This window comes from Lissotriton vulgaris, chromosome 4_1 (assembly GCF_964263255.1).
Source record: "Lissotriton vulgaris chromosome 4_1, aLisVul1.2, whole genome shotgun sequence".
Taxonomy (NCBI): Eukaryota; Metazoa; Chordata; class Amphibia; order Caudata; family Salamandridae; genus Lissotriton; species Lissotriton vulgaris.
In genome coordinates this window covers 1,991,619,940-1,991,647,193 of record NC_141691.1, presented here as the reverse complement: position 1 = coordinate 1,991,647,193, position 27,254 = coordinate 1,991,619,940, and the positions used below count along the sequence as shown (strand labels likewise).

General features: G+C 45.5%; 1 protein-coding gene across 1 annotated transcript in view; it reads right to left on the bottom strand.

The window, feature by feature from the left end:
• ZC3H3 (zinc finger CCCH-type containing 3) overlaps positions 1-27,254 on the bottom strand; it is a 1,776,692-nt gene that overhangs the window by 686,843 nt on the left and 1,062,595 nt on the right. Inside the window, exon 5 of the mRNA XM_086966317.1 lies at positions 11,131-11,318. Coding sequence (XP_086822443.1) covers positions 11,131-11,318 — 188 coding nt within the window. The remainder of the gene's footprint in view (positions 1-11,130; positions 11,319-27,254) is intronic.

Genomic DNA, 27,254 nt, shown 5'->3' with positions numbered 1-27,254 from the left:
CAGCGAGCGATTCTGGCCCTGACTCACTCCCTACCTCTCTTGGAACTTCACATACTGGATTTGTACTGCATATAGGTCTACTCCTGTCACAACATGGTCATCGGCGCAAGCGACCTCTTCTCAGTTACTTTCAGTTCTGGCAAAAAGTAGTGTTAATAGACAATGACTAAATATCGTCTGACAAAGCCTTTTTTTATAGATGCCTTGCAGGCAAACCCTTCACTGCAGGCCTCAAAAATGTCTTAACATCTAACCGACTACAAACTGGGGAAAGAGGTCATTGGAGAAACAACGTTACAGAGGAGATCTGAACTGCAGTAGTTAAGTAGGTGGATGTATGGTATGAAATGCAGAAGAGGGCCATGCATAATCACGAAGAGCAGCATTTAAAGTGGCATTTGGAGGAGATTAGGTATCTTGGTTCTCTCTTTTCAGGCCTCATTTAAACAGTCTGTAACCTACCACCTGCACCTCATGAGCAGGATACCTCTCCAGCTCGTGACCGGATAGTCCTGGTGATGTCTGCCTTGGTTACTGCAACAGGACCTACTTTGGATTTCCTGTCAAAGCAGTGATCCTCCTTCAGAAGGACCCTGAGGTTGCAGCCCATCGGAATTTCTGTTTAAAGCCATCACACTGCATCATACGAGCCGCAACACCCCACTTTGGCTCTCCTACAACCAGCAATCTGCCTGCACAGTTATGTCAAGTTCATCACACCTGGAGTCGAATTCCTCCTAAATGCATCTTTAGGTCTTATTTCCATAGTAGCTTCCCAGATACTTCTGAACTTCCACACAAAAAGCACTGCTATTCTACCAAATAATCTGAAACAGAAATCTTGAGAGAGTTACCAAACTACAGTATTGTGATAGAGCTCTGAATTTGTGCTTTCTTTCTAGCCACTGGCATAACTTTCTTTATCACATAAGATGGTACTGGATTTATATGGTGTATGTGTACCCTTTGTACAAGGTGAAGTCAATAAAGTGCTACTTCAGAATTTGAGGATGAATATGAAGTTGTTGTGTGGCTTCGAGCATTCGGCTTGGGGCAAGCCTGCCGCGATGTAAGCAGTGTTTGCGCTTCGGCTCGTCAAGGAGGATTTGTTTGTCTTCATAGTTGGAGCAGGCGAGTTCAAATGAAGTAATGATTTCATGAAATGAGGTAACACCTCAACAAGAGCAGTTCCACTGTGGATCAAAGGAGACCAGTCTGGATTCAGAGTGATGGGAGGTTATTGTTCATCTGTTTGAAACGAGGAATCCAGTCCTGGGCCTGGTTCCAGGGTTTCCTATAGGGTTTTATCATCTGTAAGCTGCAGTGAGACTCTGGGAAACGTGTTGTGGTTCTGTCTGACTCCGCCTGATTCCTGCGGTGTGGATGTTAAAGTGTCAGTCTTTCTGCTGTCCAGCAGGTGCCTTTGTATATCGCGACTGAGTAGACATTAATGAGTGACTTCTGTGAAGCTGAGTGTTCGGAAAATGGGTGACAACAAGAGAAGATGCATTGCGGGTGGGATATGAATGTGGAGGTGTGAGGGGTATAATAGAGTAGTGAGATATGAAGTGTAAAGGTTAATTTACACACAAAAGTGCACTGTTTCAGAGCTGGTGCAGATGACAGCCTCGCCACGAATGTGTTCGAATGTGTTTCAGGTGGCTGTGTTTTTTTTGTTTCAAGGTGACACTGTAGGCGCACAAAGTTCCTCTGCATCTTAGTAAGTAGGTAATGGTAAATTGGGTATCTGGTAGTTGTAATCAGAATCTGCAAGTATTTTAGATTTTTCTATAGTGTAGATCAGATCCAAGAGGATGGTAAGATGCTTTACAAACAACTGGTGGTTAATGGTACATTTAAAAATATATATTGTCCAAGGCAAGAAGAGAAAGTACAAGCTCATAACATTTCAACAAGTAATTTAAGTATTCGTTTCAGATAGCGAGTAGCGAGATGCATGTACTGTTTTGTGATTGCACAGGTGTTTGCAACCAGTCGTTCAATGGGAGCTGAGAGTGTGTGTCCTCGTGGGTGTATGTATTTTTTATGTCCAATAGACCAAAACCAATGTTCAGTTTGTGTCTGGAAGCCTCACTGGTGGTTGGTATTTAAACCACTACTGTTTCAAACCTTTAGTGCAATACTCAACAAGCAGTAGCTTTAGTGGGGGCTTTATTGGAGCTGCAGAATGGTGGTGCTACAACGGTGTTTATATCCATCTACTTTTTAACCTGTTGACAGCAGCCCCCGGCCGTCCTCTGCACATGCCCACTGTGACGTGGGACTGCCAGGGGCCGTCTGATGCACCGAACGGGTTAACTTTGCTTTAGGTGTTCATCTAGGTTCAGTTTGTTGTATAACATGCAGCCCGCAGAGTTCAGAGGCTGTATCAGGTCAGGGCAAAGACCTGCTTTTTTGAGGTTTGTGAACCACCTTTGTTAGGTCGAGCCTAGCGGCAGCGTGCATACGCTTCTCGCTCTGCGAGTCATGCTGTAGTAGAGTATGCTGTGGAAGCCTCGCCCAGTCTCCTCCCATATTTGTAATTGGCTGATGTCATAGTCCTTGTTAAATGCTGGTTTCCGTTTCATTATGAGGCTTGTTAGTCCCTCCTTGTTACCGCCTTGACTCCATTTGTTACCGCCCATAACGACTGGACATTTTACTTGCCACGTTACACGGTCGGGATTATGTAGGGGGTCAGCACTATTTTGTTTATGGGCACTTATGGGGTCAAGGGTGGATTTATATTCGTATCCGGAGCGCGGCTCCCACTTTACGGACAGCGCTGTATTTTTTTTATTTATTGATATTTAACTTTAATGTTGAGCGCAGCGTCCACTTCTGGGACACCGAGCTCTGTTGAATTTTTTTTTTTACTTTAACAGTGAGCGTGGCACCCACTTCAAGGACACTGCACTCAGTGTTAAAGTAAAAAAAAAAAAAGAAACCGGTGTTCTTGAAGCGGCGCCGCGCTCAGTTTTAAACGTAACCATTTGCAATGCAATAGGTCTAGCATTTACGCGAGTTTAAGCTATTGGCATTTTATTATGTTTTAAAAAACTAAAATAATAGGCATTGTCATTTACAATGCCAATAGCTTAAACTCATGTAAATGCGAGACCTATTGCATTGCAAATGGTTGTACTGTATTGGTTTTGGGGCAGGAGTAAATCATCAGGAATTCACTGTGTTCTGGATCCATTTAAGTTTCTGCCTGGTAATCCGGTTTTGTTTCTTGGACAGTCTTATGTCATTAATGGAAGTGTTGGGGCTGATGCTTATATAAATCTTCCTGCCTTCCTACTATTGATGGTAGGAGAGTCCCTGTGTCTCCAGTAAGTCTCCAGAAAGTCGCTAAGATGTTAAATATATATTTAAAACAAATCAGAAACCAGAGCGTATCATTGCAGGCCCTAGGGGTATTTACACAGGGTAAGAGAAGGAGACTTGTATTTTAAATTCCTGGTAGTGATCAAGCAGATATGATATGGACTAGTGAAGGAATGTCTCTTCAGCATCAAAACATGTATTAAGGGAGTTCGGCAATATCGCATAGTCAACCTTATCAAACACTGCTGATACGTCTAGCAAGATTAGCGCACATGTTTTATATGTGTCCACCATTTGAAAGGCGTCATCTGTGATGTTAGCTGTGTCTGTTTCAGTGCCATGTGCTGAGGAGAAGCTTGACTGACAGCAATGTAAATGACTAATTTCGTATAAAAATTGGTTCAATTTTATATTCGGCGTGCACACACATGCGCGCGCACACATACACGCAAACACACATATATATTTCATGGTTTTCGCCCCATAAGGGGGCACAGTGATAGGGCAATTTTCATTGCATTTTCAGCCAGCCTTGGGCCTTTTGATTTCTGGTTGAAAATGTCGTTTTTAAGGGAGGCACATACAATGCCTTGTGTAAGGGATGCACTTCTAATGTTCTCTAGTAGTGGGAGTAAGGTAGAAGTTGCTGATTTAGCTAGGTTCGGGGAAATCGGCCAAGAAAATACATGGATGGTTTGGCTGAGGCGATGAATCTCTCTATGTCTTATTTGGACTGAGGGGTAAGTAACATCAATCTGGCTATCAGTGGGTAACCTTTTATTTAAGTGGGCATGAACTGTTGCCCGCATTAGCATTCCAGATATGGCAGATTCTGGTCTCTCCATATCAAGAGTCAACAAGTAGCTTGAAAAGGTGGATTTGGGGTTTTAGTCCAGGGAAGGGGTTTTAGCCCCTAGAAAGTAGTGGTGGATGCTATAAAAGTCTGAAGAGCATGGGTCGACGCCTGTAGTTGTTGATGCTTAGATCCAAGTAAATACATATACATTTTAGGTCTGACTATCTGTTTCGTTGGTCTTCACGTGTGTGGTCATGTGTGTTAATATGGCTGTGTGTTTTGCAACAGCAGTGCAACTAATAAATCAATGCTATCTTGAGCTAAGAAAGACTCCATCGTGGACAAAAAGTGAAAAGTGGATACTGTAGTACTCATTACCGGTTTTGTCTACTTCACTTAACAGTTATCGCTCTAGCATCCAGACTGCGGGCGCTAGCACAGGAAGAGCTCTCCTTAGCCAACCACTTCCGGGACACACAGGGCAGTCAGCACTGCACTAACGTACTAGTTTTGGCGGCAATCTAGCAATTGAAACACTACTTAAGGACCCCGCCCCGCAGTCTCAGTGTTCAACAGAGCCGCAGGATGGTGATATTGAAGCAAGGCAGTATCCTGTAGTTAGTGAGTACGGCATAGCCAGTTGCCAAGACCAGTTGTTTGTCCAAAGGGACATCTTTTCCGGTATTCGCTCCCCTTCTCCTTCGTGTACAGACTCTGACTGTAGGCACCCCTCCCATCCATTCAAAAGGCTCATGGGGCAGTGTCTCCATAAAAAAACAAGCATTTGCAATGCAATAGGTCTCGCATTATTTAAGTTTGAGCTATTAGCATTGTAAATGGCAATTGTTTTTTGCTTTATGCTATAGTTTTTTTTTTACATAAAAAGCTTCATATAAAATATGTTTTATTAAAGTTATTTATGCAGTATCTAAATTTTGTTTGCATAAAACAGTATAATAATATCTTAGTAAAAAAGTCAAATATTTTAATGGAAATTCACCAAATGTTCATTTATGTGTTGGTTTTGAAAATAGCTAAATTAATAGCTTTGTCATTTACAATGCCAATAGTTATAACTTTCGCAAATGTGACACCTATAGCATTTGTAATGCAACATTTGTATTTACGTGACTTAGATGTATTGATATTACAAATAACAATGGCTTTGAATTTTTTTTAATACTTAATAAAAGTGATTGTAATTTATAATGGCAATAGCTTAAACTTTTGTAAATAACTTTTGTGAAGATTATGTTCAGTGTATTTTATTGTAACAAAATCCAAGAACAGAAGTGAAATATTAACATCTTTTTGTGACATTTGTAATAAAGCTTGAAACATTGAGAGAACATATTTGTGCTGTGGTGGTGCTGAGTGATGCTGTGGTGGTGCTTAATGGGGCTGTGGTGATGCTGAGTGATGCAGTGGTGGTGCTGAGTGGTGCTATGGTGGTGCTGTGGTGGTGCTGAGTGATGCTGAGTGATGCTGTGGTGGTGCTGAGTGGTGCTGTGGTGGTTCTGAGTGATGCTGTGGTGGTTCTGACTGATAATGTAGTGGTGCTGAGTGACTGTACTCACTGTCACTCTGCACTCACTGTCACTCTGCACTCACTGTCACTCTGCACTCACTGTCACTCTGCACTCACTGTCACTCCGCACTCACTGTCACTCCGCACTCACTGTCACTCCGCACTCACTGTCACTCTGCACTCACTCTGCACGCACTCTCCACGGCCCATTGCTTCACTTCACTTTTCCTTAGCCATCCCGTTTGAGAACACATTGAATTAATTCAATAGTGGATCTGTGCCTTACAAAAACTTCAGTTATAGAAGGTTAGCATAAATAAACGAATCTTGATTCATGTATAATAAGAATAATACAGGCTGCGTAAACAGAGAACATGGCAAACTGACACATTTTGAGCAACATGCGGCAATGTCACCAGGGCATGGGGTGATACTTGAATGCTTGAAGTTATAAATATTACTTTCAATAAATGCTGCTTAACTCAGTTATATAATAGTATGCACTTAATTGAGACTGAAAAATGTTGAAAATATAAGGCTCGCAATTAAAAAAGAAAAAACACAAGACGCCGGTAACCGGAGCGCGGTCGCGGAAACTGAGAAGCAGCCTTTGTTATATCATGCGAAAGTCAAAAACAGTGATCTGCAACAGGCTGAGGACAGATAGATTGTCTCTGTTACTCATAGTGTGTGTGATTGTGTCAGGACAGTCATGCAGTCCATATTCTGATGGGCACTGCCCACTGTTAATTGCCCTTTGACCACATTAAACATCCTTGCTTTTTGTTTAGCTCATAATTTTGAATTGAGTGATTAACAGCAGTCAACACCTTATTAAGAGGGTTAAACAATGATGCCCTCAATAGAGTGACCATAGATCCATTTTTTTTGCATGTGGGCCCTGAGCTCATGTCTCAAGTGTTGTGCTGTGCTGTACTGTATTGGCATTTACAGAACACTGTGGTTCTACTTGTGCTGGCTTGACACGATGTGTGCCCTTGTCCATTCTGATGCAAGCCGGGGCTTGCTTGCCTGTTATGGTGTCATGTGCATGAGCACCAAAGGGTAGCTCCAGTGGTGTCTTGGCAAACCGGGCATTGCTTGCAATTATTTATATCACAATGGAATGCAATTTCTTACTAATTTGTTTGTAAACAAGGGTGAGCATGAGAAACCAGTTTCAAATTCGAAAGATGTCACTGAGAGTTTAGATAGTTTACTTTTTGCAATTGGTTTGGAACTTGTCTGGGGGCATCAGTGCCCTATACATGAAAACACACATTATACATTTTTTGAGGTAGCCGAAGATTAAATGATTTGCCCAGTATCACAGGATTTTGTGCAGAGGCTGAGTTTCAAATCTGGTTAAACAGTTACAAAGTCAGCAGCTCTAACCATTAGGCCACATCCTCTCCCCAAGCTGGAGAAGTCTGAGTAAGGCATCTGGTGTCCAGCAATTTTCAAATGCAGTCCCTTAAGTAATCATTTCACCTCCACTCAGCAATGGCTCCTCCTTACTTAAGACCTGAAAGCAAAAACAAATGGATGACCCATAATTCCCTTCAACCTACAACAATCCCTGCCTGGAGACAATGGTAATTGCTGTTGAATAGAGGACACAGACCTAGTTTCAGTTTTAGCGAATTGTAGCCAGTGCCTGGCACATATGGACATTGCCTTTAACACAGAGGTTTGTTGACTCTCAGAAGGTTAGCGTTTAAAATCGACTAATATTCCATTTTCTAGAGAACAAATTCACCAAATAATTTGCAGACAAGTTTACTCTAGGTTTTTTTTGTGTTTCGGTTCATTTTTTACTTGCTAAAACATGGACATACAGCCCCTTAGGAAACCTTTTTAGTATCCGTTTTTTATTATTACCAGTTCAGAGTACTGTCAGTACTCATCCAACTTAATTCCTGGGTGATTGACCGTTGGGGACTAGGGCTAAAGATTGTGTTTTAGCAGCATTCTTCAAACCTGTCTTGCCTCTTGTTGGCGGAGTGGCTTTCTGTATGGACTGCTTCATTATTTTTGGAATAATGGCCTGAATTTAAAATAGGATTGTCTTTATTGCCAAGGGGGAATACATCATTTTTACTTTTAGTATATTTAATAACTCAAGGGCTGTTGCTAATCTCATGAATTGTTACTTATAAATTACACTTTTTAAGTGGTCTAGAAGGGTTAAGTGTTGTAAATTCGTTTGCGAGATCACAAAAAATCAAGTCTTGTGCCCCACTTTGTATAAAATCTTCTCTCTACATGCATGTAGAAGAGTGGACTATCGGGGAACTAAGACCAGGCTGGTATTTTGAGCAGTTGCTGGCTTGAACAGTTCTGAACCAGTTTTAATAATTCACATGGAGCAATCCGAGTTATTTGTTCCAATGTGATGACAGCTGCTGTCTGCTGGAGGGGACGCGCGCATTTTTTATGCAGCGTTTTGCGCCGGCCTGCGACCAGGAAGTCAGGCAGGCCGGGCGGGACAACCGGAAGTAGGAGGGCGGGAGCCTACCCCGCCTCCCACGGAAGAGCCGCGATTGTTTGGCGCACCGGAGCAGGCAGGAGCCTACCCTGCGCCCCGGTGCCGAAGAAGGGAAGAAGAGTCTTGCTGCCGGTGGGAGCCGCTGCACTGAGGATGCCGGTGAGTGGGGCTTCGCCTTGTTGGGGGGTGGGGGGGGGGGGGGGGGGGGGGAGCATCTGTGTGCGCGCGCGCGGCGGCGGACTGTGTATGTGTGTGAGCGTGCATGTGTGTGTGTATGTGTATGTGTCCTGGAGTCTGTGTGTATGCGTGTGTGTGACGGGGGGGGGGTTGCCTGTCTGGGTGCCTGCGTGTCTGTGTAAGTGTAAATGCGTGTGCGTGTGTGTGGAGCCGAGAGGAGAGGGGCTGGTGTGTGTGGAGGGGTCTCTGTGTATGCGTGTAGGTGACGGGGGTGTGCCTGTGTATGCGTGTGTATGTGCGCATGCGTGAGTGCTGTGTATGCGTGTGGCTGTGATGTGCGCATGCGTGAATGTTGGTGCGCGTGCAAGCAGCTGAATCCAGCCGGGGAGAAGCGCGTGACAGTTTTTTGTCCCTCATTCCCCCGTGTCAGCTCGCTATAGTCTCCGACCCTGGACGCATCCTTCGGATGCTAATTCCAGGGCGAGACCTAACTAGTATGTACTTATGTGTATTACTTTTCCACTAAAAGAATTTGACAACTCCAATGTTCAGGGGCTAAAATGCATCCCTGAATCACAACCCCTGGAAAAAAGAGTATAGAGTATATGCTTTATGTTAAGTGTTTGTGTGTCTTGTGTTGTCCTTTTTACTTGCAGGACACTGCACTTGTGTATTGCTACACGTTAAAGGCTAAAATAATACATATATATAAACCTTTTTCACTATGAATATCACTTTTCTTTTAGGTCACCACCATTATCGCTGGATGCAGCACATGTCTTGCTGTTTTAAATATGTGTTTTTTCTTTCAGATTGTTGTGAATGCGTCTAGGACCCTAATTAAGACATTCCCGATTCATGCCCTTATGTGGTTATAACAAATCATATCCTTATAAAGGCATAAGAATCATATCTATATTAAGTCATAGCCAATGCAGTCCAAATACGGCAAGGCTACTCCCATAGACTCCTAGAAAGCACAACGCGTTCTTAAACAAACCAAGCCTCCAGCAGCCCGGGAATTCCCCCTGCTTCTGTTTTGATTTGTCCTAGAACTCCTGGAGTCCTGAAAGAACTGCCAGTTCTTAGTGACGTCTAATGTCTAACCTTACGTCAAACTCTGCACCTTCCAGGTATAAATATACCAACATCTGCCTTAAGCAACACACGGTGGTTTGGAGCAGATCGGCTATCTACTTGCCCGACGCCCAGCTGATGCGAGTGCTGAAGGAAGCCAACCCTCCCTGCTGACGCACTGAGAGAGGCGCTGTCTTTTCTCCTGCCGAGAAATCCAGCTCCAGTGTTTCCCTGACACCCTCGCGGGTTGCTGGGAGATCGAGTTCTGAGAGAGAGATACAAGACCTCCTTCATTCTATACCCAAGGTACGAAGCTGATTAGACCCATAGAGAATTCTTGATTCAGATTCTTGGCAAAAACTAACTCATCTACTCCTTCCCACGTACTAGGCTTAGGTTAGGTACACCGGGGTAGGCGTATCTTAGAAACACCAGTTGAGTACGTTTAGTCATTATTTTATCATTGTATGTATTTTATCCATTTTAAGTATCTTATGGATTAGAAACCATTTAAATGCTTTTACAGTATTATTTCATAATACTCATTTTACTGTACGCACTTTACTTTATGACAAGTATTGCAATTGTGGCAATTCATTTCTCTTGCATGAGAAAGAAGACTGCTCAATAAATAACCCTTTTATTGAATACGCCTGTCTCTCTATTTCTCTGCATTTATGGTGAAACGAAGCATGCACGTTTGACTAAGTAAAATAGCTATCTATTGTTTCCGCGACTCTGGAGATATACTCCTTATTCTGGAGGGAGCAAAGTTGTCATGTTTATGCGGTTGTCAGAAGCTAATCCCTTCTTGTCTATTCAGGAAAGCTAAACACCTTCTTGTTTACTCAAGAAAGTTTCTAGTGACCTCTGAGCTAGCTGGCACACACAATTAAGTCTAACATATTCAATAGAGACCTAGTCGACCTCAGTCCTACGTCTAAACTATCGTTTATGTTATTCCAATGCGCAGAGTCTATTGGGAATATAGGAACTACACTACAAGATTATCACATAGAATACCTATTGGGTGTCTTTTCACTGAGTAAAACCACTTGTATATATATCACTCCACAGATTTTCCTACTTTACCGACATTGTTTCAATAGCGTAGTGAGAAACAAAGGGATCTGTTTTCTGTCCTGAAGAAGAAGCCTGTGAGCTTCGAAACATGTTGACATACACAGGAAGGATCGTTCATTAAAGCAGGACACCTCCAACCCACCCTTTTAATAGCACCAGCACCTAAGGAATATTAAAATTATTAATCCACACCCCTGACCCTTCCACTCACATCTTTCAACACTTCACATAGTACTGAACAACAGTGCTCCCACGTAGTAGCATGCCCCGTCCCGCTGCGGGGCGGAAAGACCCCCATGATGAAGCATGACACCAAGGGCCCTTTTGGTGTGTGAGGGGTATTTAAACAAACACTATGTGCTTCCAACTACTGTAGGAAACGCGCATGACCTATGAGTACTTCTTGGAACATATTATAGGGTGGATCTATATGTTTATGGAACTACTTTAGTTATCAGACAAGGTGAAGACCCTACTTTACCCACTACAAAATACAACATATCCCTTATCCATGAGCTAAACATGACACAGACCATCTGCCTACCACGGCACCACAGTGGGGCAATATCTGCAAGAGTGAAGTTTTGCAAGCAGAAGGTTCCCAATTGCTGACCTTCTATAATCCATACCCAAACCCCATTCCACCCTCACCTGATCGGGCGAAGTACTTGTTGCTGGTGTTGATGGGTGGACTGGTGTGCTTGGATAATTTGTTGTCAGACACCCTGTACATCACTCCTCCAATGCAGCGCAGTCCCCTGCACTTCCAGCGCTGCTGCTGCAGCGGGTTGGGTTTACCAGTTGTCGAGATCTGGCGCATGCGATTCGCCAACAACCACCTGCAAGACAAAAAGACCACATGAAAATCTAAAAGTCAAATGTCGACCACTGGCAATAGGCAGTCTCTCTTTCATCCGTATGATCTTAAAGACTGACGCCATTCTTACCAGTCCCCTGACCATGTATCTACTTCACTACATATTTTATAGTGAAAACATGTTAACATCCTTTTTATCAATCAATCAAAGCATTTGTAAAGCGCACTACATACCCATATGCCTGAGATGGGTGTTTCACCTGTCAAATAACAATATATAGGATCGGAGGCACACAGGCTACTTGTCAAGATGTACACATATCACAGTGAAGACTATAAACTGAAGTAAAGAGATGTGAGAGAGAGGACAGCACAGCTGGCCAGTAGGGTCAAACATACTTCAGATGCTAACATTTCAGCCAAATCAATGATAAAATGCTCTACAAAAAACGATGTAAATCAATGCATACACTTGTATGCCACTGTGAACGTAAGAGTGTGTTAAATACACCCCTTTGTAACTACGTTTCAAAGCAATGGCTGGACATGTGGGTAGTGATGCAATGTGTCCACAGTGCTTTACTATCCACCAGCGGCGGCTCCTCCACTAAGACGGAGGAGCGTCGCCCCACAGGAAAAAGTAAAACGAAAATAAAACAATGTTATTATCATTTTATTTTTCCAAACTGGCTCTGTTTAGTTGCAGGCGGGCTGGGCTGCCCGCAGAGCAGGGGGAGGAGTGGGGGGCACTTTCTAAATGCGCATGGCGGTTTGGCCAGCTGTCTTGGGCCGGCCAAACAGTCATGCGCACTTAGCATGTTCTCCACCCGGCTGTATTGCACAGCCTGGGTAAAGAACATGCCCAGACTTCCAGCCCTTGTCTGAGCGCCGAACCACGGCTCTCAGACCAATCATGACGCCGTTGTCCAGCTGGTGACAGCAGCGGCGTGATTGGCTAGGGGAGTCTTGGAGCCTGTGTGCTTCCTGTTTCCTGTGTCGGACAGAGGAAAGGTGGTGACGGTCAGGAAAGTGGATTTTCCTTTCTTTCTTTTTTTAACCCCCCCTTCTCCCACCCCATCACTACAGCTCTGTAACAGCCGCTACTACTTTCCACCACTTTCCCCACTAGCATGAATTGCAGAGTATCCTCCTGTGAGCACTACAGCCCTGGTCACTTACACCCTCAGCTCCAAACGTAAATTTCTCTGCTAAGCACAAAGTGGTGCAAGAAATACCAAGGTTCCTGTCACCTCTCTTAGTCTCTCTTTGTTTTTCTTTGTGCTCTACCAGCGTTCTGTTTCTTCCTTTCAAATTCTTTCTTTCTCTCCTGCCACCTACTTTCACTCACCCAGATCCTGATCCCACAAGAAGTCCTACCCTCACCACCTTAGACCTTGCAAACCTTGTGACCCCCCATTGGATTTTAGATGCACTGTGGTGGCACTGGTGTAAGGATACTTGAGGGGGCCCCTCCGGGCTGAATCAGGAGCTCCCCGGCCAGAGTGCTGTGTTGAGGGCCCCCCGCACCGCTGGGGCTGCAGGGCCTGTGTTACTCCCCAGGGTCTCGGCCATCTTCTCCACCTGCGTACCATGTCCTCCTTTACAGGACTCGTGGTCACTGGCAAACCAATGGGTTATCAGAATCTGTTTTCCGTCGAACTTTGCTGGTCAGCAAGAGGCAAGGGAGTGGAGAGGACATATTTAACTAGGTTAGGGGACAATGGTTGGACAAATAGCAGACTGGTTAAGACGCCAGCCTGCGTATAACATGACCACTGCTTGGATGTGATCTCCTGTATATCTATTTGGAGAAATGGTGGATGGCAAAGAAAGGATTTTTAAACAAGTCCAACTCAGTAAGACTCTGATTATGAGAATGCCTGTGTCTTCGGACCCCTGTTTGTACAGAGGATGGGATTTGGAGACTTCTGTGCTATGTAATGCGCCCCATAATTACCAGGTGCATTGAATACCGCACTCTGCCAGACCCTAACATGGAAAAACAGCACGTTATGCAGCAAAATCACGTTACTCCCCTAAAACTCAAATAGGTACTGTTTGTCGTAATTGAAAAATGACGAAACCTGGGGAATTGGATTTTTTTCTGTACGATAAATACCACCTACTGCTCCAACCACCTGAGAATCCGCGTAATGTGGGGTATGACTCGCCTCTTTATGGGGCCAGAAGACGTCAGATGGGGAAAGGGACAGCTTTGCTGTATCTGCTGTTCTTGTGCTGGTATAAATTTTTTCATGCTTGTGTATTGAATGTTTTTACCTCTTTGTAGCTCCTGTTTGTGATTTTCGTGGGCCCATAATCTGGCCAACTATATTGTCATGTATTTAGGCTTTGTCTTTTCTTCATGCGGAGGTGGACCGAGGAAAATAAAATAAGCTAAGTTCATAGAAACAGGGATTTTAAAATTCCTTCATACTCAGCCTGCTCCATTCTTCTCAACTTCAGGACTTAGGTTGTGTTCTTCATAATAAATTATCCCTCCAATTCTGTAGCTACCTTCCAGGTTTCTTAACATCATTTGCAAACACTTTAATGAAAGCACAGCGCCCCCATTACCTCCCAAAATTCCTTTTATCAATTTCCTCGATTTCTTCACTCCTAAAAAGTGCAAGGACTTCTCTGTTCATTCACTGATGCATCACTTTTGCATCCTTCACTGTGGGATATCAATGCTCCTCCATTGAAAATCCCAGTATCTTTTCATCTGCTCCATCTTTAAGTTTGCGTCGTGTGAGAAGCTGGCCTGGTATATGATGTACACTTATGTAAGTGAAAACCTTGCACCAGTCCACACAACCCTTATGGTGATTTTAGTGGTTTTAGACAACCTTAGAAAGCTCTCTAAGTGGTAGCTGTGGTAGCCTTCAGGCTTAGTCAAGAAGGAGTGTAAAGCAGCTTCTTTTACCAGAATGCAATCTTACAGTATAGATTAAATGAACAATAACCAAACAAGGTATTTATAAAACACATACAAATATCTCCTGCACAATGCACACAATACTTTGCAAAGAAATCACAGTAAATAGCACAAAATACACAGTGGACACCAGGGGGAGACCAAACCATATACTAAGAAAGTGGTATAAGAACCACGACTGGAGTCATGACAATGTTGCGAGGATGTAGAAGTGCTGGGGACCCAAGGAACCACCCGAGGTGACTGACCAGGAACCCCACGGAGGGCACGTGCAGTGTGAGTACACGACCAAATGCTCCATGCAAGTCTACGTGTAAGTCGCAGTTGGATTTTTAGAGATTAAGGTCCCTTTGCAGTGGACCCTGAAGAAACCCTGTGGAAGACAGAAGGTTGGAGAGCCACCCCACCCATTGATACCCTGGTGCACACGTTCCCTACACCAGGGAAGCCGGGTGCATACGTGGGAAGAGTTGTCAGAAACCGCCGTCGTTTCCAGTGGAGGACTTCAGGAAGAGGTGAAAAAGTCCGGTGGAATCCAAAGGTGGATTCTAGATGAAAAGTACCTGCAAGCAGAGGGGACAGAGACTATGTCACTCAGGAGTGACCAGGAGACTTGGAAGACGAATACCCTCCGATGTCGGCTATTGCAGGAGAGTTGACGAGGACCTTGACTCTGCAGCGGTGAGGACCAGGCAACGCTGAGGAAGTCCAGGAGCCATACACGTGCTATCCCATGTCGGATGTCGATTGCAGAGGGGTCGGTGTCCGGCAGGAGCACCAACAAGCCTTGGCAAATGCAACCCACACAGACGTCGTAGAAGGTGCAATGTCAGGACCAGCAAGGTCCAGGGGACTCCCGAAAATAAGGGGAGTCAGGGCAGGCCCCTAGCAATCAGGGGAGTGCAACAGAAGTAAAGGTGACCCTCAATTAGAGCCACAGGCCTGAGGCACTGGTGTTGCGAGAGGACATCAAGCAGCTCACCAAAAGAACCAGGCCACGATGCACATGATGCGGTGTTGCCAAAGATTCTGGTCTCAGGAGATGCTCGAGGTTGGGGCTTCTTGGAGCCTGAAGACATTCTTGGAAGGAAGCCAACAAGCCTTTGCAACTGCAAAGTGACCCAGTGCACAGGGGTCCGGTTAATATTTTTTTGTCAACTCTTTTTTTATTGGCATTTTTATCATCTTCATTTCCAATAACACATTGTACGCATCATGCACATCCAACATTTATCCCAGTGTTCTGCTATCAGTACACCGACATCACCATTCGCTATTTAGGGGCCACTATATTGTGACATATGCGTCAGGCGACTGAGTCCCGGGCCTTCGTGCATGGCCATGATTCGTGCAAGTCTTTGCATCTCCTCTCCACTCGGAGTGCCATTTCATGTAAACATAACTCAGTTGCAGCCACAACATTTGCAATAAACAGTGATAACTAGATGTGGCAGTGTCCTCCGGGTACAATACAAATCAATCCCACTTTTTCCCCCTTCCCAAGGTCCCCCACCCCCCCTGACACAGTATATGCATGTGTATTCTCTCATCTTGTCCAGTTGGCCTCCCGCACCCCCCACTCCACCGCCCCCGCTCCTGGCGCTTATATATTTCTCCCTGTCTATTGCTCCCTCGCCACGTTCCGGCTGTGGCCTCCCGTCTGCGTGCTGTTGTCAGCCCTGCTGCTGTCTTTGCTGCTGTTAGCGGTGGCCTCTGTGCGCCCCTCACCATGGTCAGCCATTTCGCCTTCTATGCCCTCAGCCCCTTCCTCAGCAGTGTCAGTCCCCATTGCCTGCAGTGTCTTGAACATGTCCTCCCAACGTTCCGCCATGGGCTCTTTGCGGAGTCCTACCGTTTCCTCTCTTCTAATAGCGGTCCACTCCGCGCGGCCCCACAAGAGTAGAGAGAGGGTCCACGCCTGCACACTGGGTGGTTCCCCTGCTTTCCACTGCTTTGTCAAGAGTCTCACCGCCGTGACCATCCCCAGGTCCAGAAAACGGGACAACACTTTGGTAGTTGGAGACCGTTTAAAATGGGGTAAGAGAAACTCCGGCCAGTCGTAAGGGATTTCGCGGCCTGTGCATTGCACGAGCCGGGAATGTATCTCCATCCAGTAATCGCTGAGCCGCGGACAGCGCCACAGTAGGTGAAGGAGGTCCGCAGCGAACTCACCGCATCGGGGACAAGATGCGTTCACCCTATGAAAGTATTTATTGATTAAAGTCGGAGTGAGGTAGGCCCTGTGGACGATATATACCTGGATCTGGCGAAAGCGCATGTTTCTGGGTATGCGCACCGGACTTTTGAGTATCCGTTCCCATTCTTTGTCCACCAGCGGCCTCCCCATATCCCGCTCCCACTTCCCGCAAAGGGGGCCAGGTCCAACTCTGTGTGCAAGCGTAGGGACGCAGCAAACCATTTAATGAGGTGTCTGCCCCTACCCATGACATGGAGGTACTGTATCACCAGGTGTTGCGCCGGCTCCTCCGTTATGTCACCCCATCTCATCGCCATCCGGGCTGTGAGCGATCTATGCATCAGGAATACCCCATGAGAGAGCCCAGCCTCTGCAACCAGTGACTCGAAGGGGATCAGGGCTCCATCGTGGTCTAGGTCGCCCAACGTCTGCACCTCCGCAGTTGCCACTGCTCGAGCATGCGATGTGCGAGGACGCCTTCGCCCCCCGGAGAGCCCTCCAGCGGCACCGCAGGCGCGTACGGGAGCACTTTCCTCGTGAGGTAGAGTGCCCTACGAAAGCACTTGTATGCCACCCCTAGCAGGAGCGGGGCAGGTTTGGCCCTGTCCGCCAGCGGGTGAAACAGTGCGGTGATCCTTTCCAAGGCATAAGGTGGGTCCCTTGTGGCAGTGTCCTCTCTCCCCCTGTCCGCCAACCAGCGTGCAACCCATTGGAGCTGCGCCGACAGATAGTAATGCTCAAAGCAGGGGGCAGCTAGGCCACTTTTGTCCGTGGGGAGGAATAGCTTCCCCAGGGCCAGTCGGTGTCTGGACGCGCCCCACACAAAGTCGCGCAGGACCCCATTGAGCCTGGAAAAGAAGGCTGCGGGCACGAACAGCGGCAGATTCGTGAAATAGTATAGAAGGCGGGGAAGCATCACCATTTTGGTCAAAGCGACCCTGCCCGTGGTTGTCAGGGGGAGCGTGGACCAGAAACCCATCTGCGCTTTGAGCGAAGTAACTGCTCAGCCTAAGTTCCTATCCAACAGGTCCTCCGGCCGTCGGTATATCTGGATCCCTAGGTATTTAAACGTATCCGCGCGCCATTGCACTCTTGTGCCGGGCAGGCTGTACTCTGGATCTCGCGCCTTGCTATTGAAGGCGTAGAGGCAGGACTTACCCGCATTAACTCTGAGCCCCGAGAGGTCGGCAAATCGGCGCAGTAATGGGGCGAGCTGGTCCGGCATATTGTTCACATCCCTGACAAAGACCAAGAGGTCGTCCGCGTACAGGGACACCTGATGCCCGCCATCGTCCAGTGGAGTCCCATCAGCCAGCAGTTGCCTTATGACTGCCGCCAGAGGCTCAATGGCTAGCGCAAAGAGCAGCGGGGACAGAGGGCATCCCTGTCGGGTGCCCCTGCCTATCGCCACCTCCTCCGAGACATATGGCCCCAATCGAACGCGGACCACAGGTTTCCTGTACAGAAGCCCCACCATCTCCAAGAAGTCACTGCCCAGCTCATACGCCTCCAACACCGCTCGGAGGTACCCCTACTCGAGGCTATTGAAGGCCTTTTCCAGGTCTAGTATCAGGCACCCTGCTCTAGGCCACACCATCGCCGCCTCCGTCGCCACTCGGAAATACCTCCTAAGGTTCAGGGAGGTGAACCTCGCTGGCACAAAACCGTTCTGGTCCGGGTTGACCAGACGTGGGACCAATGGCGCCTGTCGCTCAGCAAGCATCTTGGCCAGTATTTTATAGTCCGTATTGAGCATCGCCAGTGGGCGATAGGAGCCCATGGACAGTGGGTCTCTATCAGCCTTGGGCAGGCACAGGGGTCCAGTTATAGTAGTACCCCCAAGGGATACTGGCCTCAAACTTGGTGGGAGGGCAGGACAGGCATTGAGAGCTGTGGAAACCACCACTTGTGTTGCAGAACCTTCACGAGTCCAGAGGAGCTGAGGATCAGCAGACCGCTCGACTTAGTTGCAGGGGCTGCAAATGCAGAGACGTGACTCCTTCACTTCAAGGGAGATTCCTTCAAGTGTCTTTGATACCCACAGGCCTTGGAAGGTTCCGGTATGGTGCACATTCATAGACGATGCAGCAGACTCGAAGGGAGACAAAGTCGAGCCCAAACGAACTCCAGAGTGCCCAGACTGTAGAAGAAGAAGTGTTGTCTGATCTGAATCTTATCTCACGACAAATCTAGGGACCCAACCACAGGTAAGCCCTTAAGTACCCTAAGGACAGGGTTGGGACAATTCAGGGGACCCTCCCAGGGGAGGGTCTGAAAAGTAGGGAGGAGACGCCCATTTCCTTTGTCCAGCTTTGCGCCAGAGCGGGAGCCAATGGCTCACAGGACTGGTTTGAACTGGACTATGCATGGGAACATCAAATGGGCCCCACATGCAGACTGAGGGGTGCTGGCAAGTGCACCCACTCTGCCCAATACACTAAATCCTATCTGGGAGGTGGTCACACCTCCTTGTGACTGGATGCCTATTGTTCTGCCTTCCCCTATTCGAGATTGGCTTAGCAGCAGGAGGGCAGAATTGTGTCTCTGATCAGCAGCAACCATTTTGTGCTGTCTGGGCCTGGAAGACTGGTACCGGGGCCATTTAGAGCCTACCGAAGGGCTCTTTTGAGTGCTTGGAATCATACCTGCCACACCATTTACGGTGTGGGGATATGATTCCAACATGTTTGATACCAAACATGATAGGATTCATTGCAGCCAGTTTCAAAATGGTCATTGTATAAATACACAGTGCCCCTCTATATGGTATATGACTGCTTCACTGACAACCCGGGGAGAATGGACTTCGTAGAGGCACCCTCTCACTTAGAACCAAGCACACTGCCTTCAGGATTGTAAAGGCCTGCTATAGGGGTGACTTATAGGTTTTAAGCACAGTGACCCTAGATATAGGAAACCTATATATTTAGTAAGTGGTACTAGCACCAACTTACACAGGCTGCAATTGCAGGCCTGTAGTTCCATTTTGAATAGTCTCCCATGAGTGGCATAATGCATGCTTCAGCCCGTGGGAGACTTCTGGGCTACCTATGCTCTGGGTACCTTAGTACCATATACTAGGGACTTATAAGGGTACTCCAGTATCTGGGATGTACCCTAGTACTGAACATTAACAATGTAGGGGGAATGCAGATAAAATGGGGTCCTGATTAACAGGATCCCGGTCAGACTAGTAAGTAACAGCTTAGCATCAGGCAAAAAGTGGGGGTAACCATGCAGAAGAATCCTACCTTCCTACACATGGCATCAGTAAATATTATGTGCATGTTATTTCTATGGTAACTCTATGATACCAAGCATGTAACTCCCCTCACCTCTTCTTCCTACTACAGTTACACTACTGAATAAGTGCCTTGCAGCTCAGTTGAGTTGATAAGTGACTGCTCTGATCTTGGGATTTGAGGACAAGGGGTATTTATTTACTCATTTTGGATCTATAATATAGCACCAATTAGGCTAAAGATCATATTTTGCTGTGGACCAAGAGATTGCTCGGGGAGAATAGCAGAATATATGTGCATAACGATGTGAATGTCATCTGTATGGGTAAAGAAACATAACCATAGGTAGACATCAAGTCAGCCATGGGGTTAAGAAGGACACTTAACAAAGATGGACAAAACTTGGCCCGTCACTCACCCTAAACAGCAGGGTTGGGGGACCAATGAAAGTAATGTATTGTCACCTGCTGAGATCATCCACTCTGAAAAATGCACCAACTCCAACCACAGCGCTGCCAACAAAGGACTTAAGCCAAAGGGACACTGCCTGAGAACAGCAGCTGCGACTTGGCCGTCACAAAATACAAATGTCCAGAAGGTAACAATGTCAACAATGGTAAATGAGTGACACACGCACTTGATCATAAAGCAGGACAGCTATTGGCAAAACGAGCTGCGACACTCACTTCCATATTGCGATTCTGCAGGCAACAGTATTAGGAAGGGATTTGTACACCCTTAGAATAAAGTTGTCAATTGGCCCCAGATAGTGAGGGGGACTTTATAAACAGATCTTGGTTTTAAACCAAAACTAGGCACTTTGTGACTTGCGGGGTAGATTTTGTAAGGTTAAATGTTAATAGTAGATGTTCCAGCATTCCTAGTGCTACTTGTTGAAAAAACACATGACTGGTTGAAGTGAGTGTGGTGTGTGGGCGCTGGGGGTTCAACAAGGGCAGCGCTATGGAAAGTTTGTTGTTTGTGTGTATGAAATGACTTAAAGACCTTCACTTCTCTTCTGTCCTTCAAAAGGCGTTTAAAAACTCACAATTTTCTGGCTATTTCTGAAATAAGAAATTTCTTCTCTATGCTTCCAACTTCACCTTCACAAACTCGTACGCCCTCATTAAGAGTGGCCCGGAAAATAAGCAGGATTTTACTCAAGGTTGTTGGGGTGGGTTGTTGGGAGAGAGTGGCTGCGGGTAACAGAAACATAGCATAGCATGTGTATCTGTTAAGCACGCGTTCACCCACTGGTATCTTCCCGGAATAACAGATGTTTATTGTTACCCAACTCAATGGTACTCTTTTTATGGACCTCAGAAAGATGAGACTGAGTGAACCTGCCGGGATTTAAACCTGTGACCATGAGGTCGAACACAGGTCCCTAAAGTGGACGCATTAGTCCACTAAGCCACCATCCCCGGGTGTGGAAAAGCATCCATTATTAGTTGGATCCTGAGGCTCCACTAACAAATAAGGAATTATTACAGAGAAATTGATAATGTCTGGTCCAATTTCCCCCAGTAATTCCTCATTTTCTCCTGACTTTCACCGCTGCTCTTACTGACCACACCGGAATTAAGAGGCGACTTGCATTAAGGAAGGCCTTTGAGTCGTAATTTAGTTTCCTGTAATTGTTTACGCTTGTATTTTGTTTCTTTTCAAAGAAGCTCCTTACACTACTGATGTCAAAGGCAGTTAAACTATTAAATAAAGACAACGGGCCAGCCGGCGGCTATGATAAAGTATAAACTTGCGTGAAGGCATGCACAAACAACCCATTTGGAAGATATGTGCTCGTGGAGGGCTGTACACTTCCAGATCCGTAAATCACTGTGAGCAGGGCCAAACTGGGAACCTAAAGCCGCCCTGTAATTTTCTTGGACCATGCCGATATTGAAGCACCACTACAAAACTGGCCACCTGTAACAAGATCATCCGCCACCGCTGAAAAACCGCCCCCACACGTTCAGCCTCCAGGGGACGTGACCGAAGCCGCGAAGGACCGTCCGACCCAGACTGTGAGGATTCATCCAAAACAGTAGCCTACGTCATGTCCAGGAAAGCCATACCCAGCCCATATTTTTATGCCAAGAGCAAAAGATACATTTGCATAAATAAATCTAAATGGAACTTGTTTACCTAGTCAGTGGTTACCCTCTGAATCTGACATGCACCTGGCTTCCCCCAACCTAAAATCACACAAGGATGAATGTGTAGTCAAGTGGCAGCTCGCAGGAAGCAGGTCAGACAGGGCCAATGGCGTGACTTCCATCGACAAACACCTGTACGGCTACCAGAAGATTAGTCAGTGATTGCTGGTTGTAAGCGTATCCTCCAGGGGACAGCAGCAATAGAACATGGAAGGCACCAAACCAATTTCCTAGGCTGGCTGGAAGTAGGCACTGACGAACAATAATTACCTGTGAAGGGCGCCTTGAGGATTCAGGCCCGTTGACATCAGTTATTGTGGCGGCCAGGGGGCTGCTCTACGAGAACCCGCAAATGCACCAAGGAAGTCTCTAGACATACATGTCAAATATCTGATTCAAGAGGCAGACTCCCAGTTTTTAAAACCAAAATTGGCTTTATCTTCATTTTAACTTTCTCCAGCCTACACTTTCCTCCACTTGCTTGCAAGTCAATGAAGAAAGTAAATTCCCACAATTTATTTTACAAATGCTCCCTCTTTCCTCCTACCATAGTTGGCACATTCGCGAGACTGAGGAGAGAATATTTTACTGTATACTTTTAAAAAAGAACTAGGCCATGCCATGGATCTTTATGAGCATGTATACATTTTAATTTGGGAACATGTCTGGACTCCTCTTAAGAGTAGAACTGAGGTTCTATGCTTTGACCGCTTCCGATTTAGCGCTTAGCCTCCAAACAACTGTGATTATGTGTTAATCAAACTGCTTGCCCCAGACTCTTTATAATGCAAAGCTATTGTGCTTGACATTTACGATGGATGCATGCACGCATACACACACATTTGACGGATAGATTTTACCCCCTAGGGCCTAAAAATGCCACTACAATGCTGTTAAACAAATTCTCCAAAATAATTTGGAGTTTGGTCTCGGGTTGCCACGTGTGTGAATGTGTGCTTAATACAGAAGGGATGTATTGGTTATAGTGGCAATAACCAAAACTATAAGCTAGCTATCTTTACTATACCCGACAGATGAGCAATAATAAGGGTGAATCCACTCATGGTTTGCTTGTGTTTCGGTTCAGGGAGGACCTGGCCTGGCTGGACTGTTCCCATTGGGATGTGCATATGGCTGGGTATAAACTGAGGATGCATGGTGTGCAAAATAACAATGAACTTGTTTAATTACCAGTGGATGAGATGAATTCAAGCATTTCGTACATCACTTTTGATGTATACTTCAGTACGAAGCTCTAAGTGGGGCGGGTAAGCCCAGACATAGGTGCCATGCACACTTTACCACTGGAACTAAGCTATACCTGATTGATGAACACTATCAACGGTGAAACCGGTCTTGGTTTGCCTTTGTTCGTGGTCAGGGAGGACCTGGCCTGGCAGTTCAGTCTTGACCCTGCTCCAGTTGAAGCAATCCAAACAGATTTTCATGTGGCTAGGTCCAAACTGAGATGGAATGATGTGCAAAATAAAGAAGGACTGTGATGCGCCCGAGTAATTACCACCGGCTGATATTAATTCATGATTTCCATCCATCACTTTTTGTCCACATCAGAGTCCTTAGATAGTCAGGGAACCAAAAGACTCTGCTCTCCTGAGGCTGGAATCCCCCCTCAACGAGACTGCATTAGGACTTCTCTCAGACAGGAAATGACATCTGTTGGCTACTAATCTTTTGGCTCAATTGCCTCTTAATAGAGGTGAGAGCAGAGTTAATTGGGGAGGGGACAAAAGGTAGAGGTGGGCGAGTCAACACGAAGAGCCGAGTCAAGGGTCTGCCTTGGATCTTTGAGCTCATACATGAGCCGAGCTATGACAATGTTTGGCATGTAAGCCATGCCACACATTTCATGCAAAAAAATAGATCATCTCTTCAAAAATAAAAATAAAGTAAAAGTGTGTTACATTGACATGTGGAAGGGTTACATCTTAGTACATTAGATTATATCACTGCATTGAGAGCCATTTATTCAAAGTGATTGTTTTAAAACATGAACTTAGAAACATGAATGCCCCTATCTCCAGCCCTGAGACAATATTATTAGCGAACTAAGAGGCAGGTAAGTTATCATGTGCACCATATATGTGGGTAAGATATTTATAATACATACAGCAACATTACATAGTCCTTTAAATCAAATACAAAAGAGGTGTTTTACAAGTATTTGAAGGTGTGCTCATGTGCGATGAGTCAAAAGGAGGCATTGTGAAATAAAATATTTGCCTGGGATCAAACAATTTGGTCAGGCGTGGGAGGCGGGAAATATCTCACATTTTCTGGATTTAGTTGTGCAATTTAGCCACTACATGTTTATCTCTTTCTGTCACCTGCTCTATCTCAAAAGTTAAGCCTCATAAAAACTCAGCATGTCTTGGGGTCGAAGGTCCAGGCATCTGGCTCAAGCTTGGCCACAGCCATAATTGGCTCTGTCACCTCTAGCCAAAGGGGGATTGGGAAGGGACCATGCTGAGAAGATTGTTATAAAAGTTAACTTGTGGAGACCTGGAACAGCTGTTTTTTGCAAGGCTCAGAGAAGACCTGCGCTAACAATGAATACCATGAAAAGTACCAAATGCATGCCCTGCTGCTGTTCTAGCCAAAGCTACGGAAGCAAGCGTAGTACCTTTTCACCACACTGTATCTTTTTTCATATGGAATGTCACCTCCTACTAATGACGAAAGTGAATATTGTCTAGGTGAGAATTGTAGAAGGGCAGGATGAAGCCTTCTTGGGTAAATAAGAAAGAGCATGGGTAAGAAAAAAATATTGTACTTGCATGGAAGGGGAAGGACGAAGGGGAACACGCGGTGGGCTGATTCGTGCTTGTGCTGTCAGCCAACCCCCTACAAAGTGCTAAGCCTCTAACCCTCGTATGGGCAGTGTGCCAGCCCGGCTTGGGTCTGAGCCATGACATGAATAGTGCCAGCCATACTTGTGCTCATCTGCCTTTGGGAGCTTGAGGCAGACCCCTTGATTAAAATGTTGGCCTCCTTTGGCCCTGCAGGAGTAGGTAGAATATAGGCCCTCTAATGATTCTGTTGTTTCTGCTCAGGTTGCCAATCTTCATTGCAACATTCCTCACTCATCCAGTGCGTCTATGCGGCAATAAACAGCCTCCCTGCCTTTTAAAGGTGCACGGCGGGCTATTGCACGTCATTACCTCCCACTCTTGCCCAGTTGGCATCATTTCGCTCATTTGACAGCATCTCAGCCTCATGTGGAACACTGGTCCAGATCTGATTCTTCCCCTCTTTGACTCATCACCCCACCATTCCTCTTGCTAGGCTCCTACCAGAGCTATCTGTATGTTTTTGTCCCCCCAATCTCTCGCCGCCCCCCAGCTGGGCTACCTACAACACAGACCATCCAGGGATGTACTTGCTACAGAGCATTACAACAAGTACAACACTCTGCCAATCATACTATATCCAGTGGTGCATTGTACATGCAGTGCTAACATAACACTTCAGCTGAAGCTATGCTGCTCAGAAAACAGTTCTGTCCTAATTCTGCGAACTGAGCTAGAACTGGGCAGTGCCAGTACCTAGAAAACAACCATTACCAGATCAGGCAGTTTTCTATACCCGAGTCTGAGTTTTCTCATTTGGAATGTGAAACATTATGCAGTAAAGCTCTTTTCAACCTATAAAAAATGTGTAGTATCCATAATCATCACTGTTTTGACTTTACAGGCTCCTCCTTCTACTGAACAAATAGAGGAATTTGCAATGTCACCAACCCAAACCGTTCGAAGTAGTGAATAAGTCGTAATCTGACGTCGTTATTGCAGCCCTCTGAATTAAGCCCGTAGCGTGTTTCTCCTGTGCACTGCCACCGTTCGTTAAAAAAAGTCATGCAGGGAAAAATTCTGCATACACTTTTCGCCTTGGCTGGGTTCTATTACAGAGAAAATGACGTCATGTGTAGAAAAAAAATTTTGGGAAGTTTAACCTGGAAGCTTTGCAACCTTCGCTAGGGGTGTGAATTGGAGACTTTCCCAAACTTTGTGCAATCATCGCAGACAAATGTGTGAACCCTTAACAGTGTCACTAGTTCAAAAGATACCAGTGAGAGTGAAAACAAATCACTTGGCGATAGCTAGAATTTACGTAAAACATCACGGAGCACTAGAAAGTCCCCACCACGACCCCTCATGTTTAGCTTTGATGTACCAAAGCCAAAATACCTTCTAACACACCGTCTGCAACTGATTAGCTGATGACACCACACAGGGGAGAAATAAATTACTTTGCTGCTATTTGATATTTTTTATTTGCGTGATTTGCAAATATTATACCGACTTGTACATATTGGAATGTTTGGTTTTTAATACTGTAGTTTGTACATAGATGAAATTTTTTATCATGTGCATTTACATAACAGTGTTTTTTCTATTGATCAAGTTTTGCATTCCTTCAAGGTTTTAACCTGTACATACTGATTCATGTACTTTATTGGTTATAACGATATGAATTGTTCAATCGTGATGCTTGGTAAGCCCACTTGGGCAGTATTCACCATTCCAATGTATTCATATGCAGCAATTGCGTGTTTGGAAGTATTTCCTTCATTTCCATTACACACTTCTTTGCACTGTCACTTTAAAAGTCTAGCTCGATGTACACTGTTTGTCATGTGATCAAGCCTCCCTGGAGGCGAAACGCGTCATGGCGGCAGCGCTGGCTCTCAGAAAATAAAACACTTTTCACCAGCACCTTTTGGGTCGGCTCTTTGTTGCTAAAGACTTGGAGACTTGCTGTTCCGTGCAACAAGGTTTGCTATATATATATATATATATATATATATATACACACACAACTAGGTAGTTATAGTTAGGACCTAGTTTCCATAGGAAATCCACAACATTCTATTTGGAATAACTTTGGCGCCGGTGGACGAATCTTCGCAAATTTCTCCAGGAAAATGGCCTGCTCCGCTCCTTCCCTGAAAGTTTGGGGGTGATTCGTCAAGTGGGGACCGAGATAAAAGGGGGGTCCCAAAACGTTTTTTCCCCCACGCAATTTTCAATAGGGACCTTTAGCCAGGGCTATAGCCCGAACGGCTGAACGGAATTACACCAAATTTGGCAAAGGGGTAGAGTTTGGTTTGCAGATTGTGCTTTTTGTTAAATGGTGTAAATCCGTTCAGTAGTTCCTGAGAAAATCAAATATATATATATATATATATATATATATATATATATACATACATATACACACACACACACACACACACACACACACACACACACACACACATTGCACGCCACTTAAATAGAGCTTTGGATTTACCTGCACATGCTAAAAAACCCATTTAGGCGGAAGACTCGTGGTTTTGAAAGCCAAAAAAGCTTTATTTTAGCTTTCTCCCGGCTAAAATTACCTCCCCAATTATTCCTAAAATTAT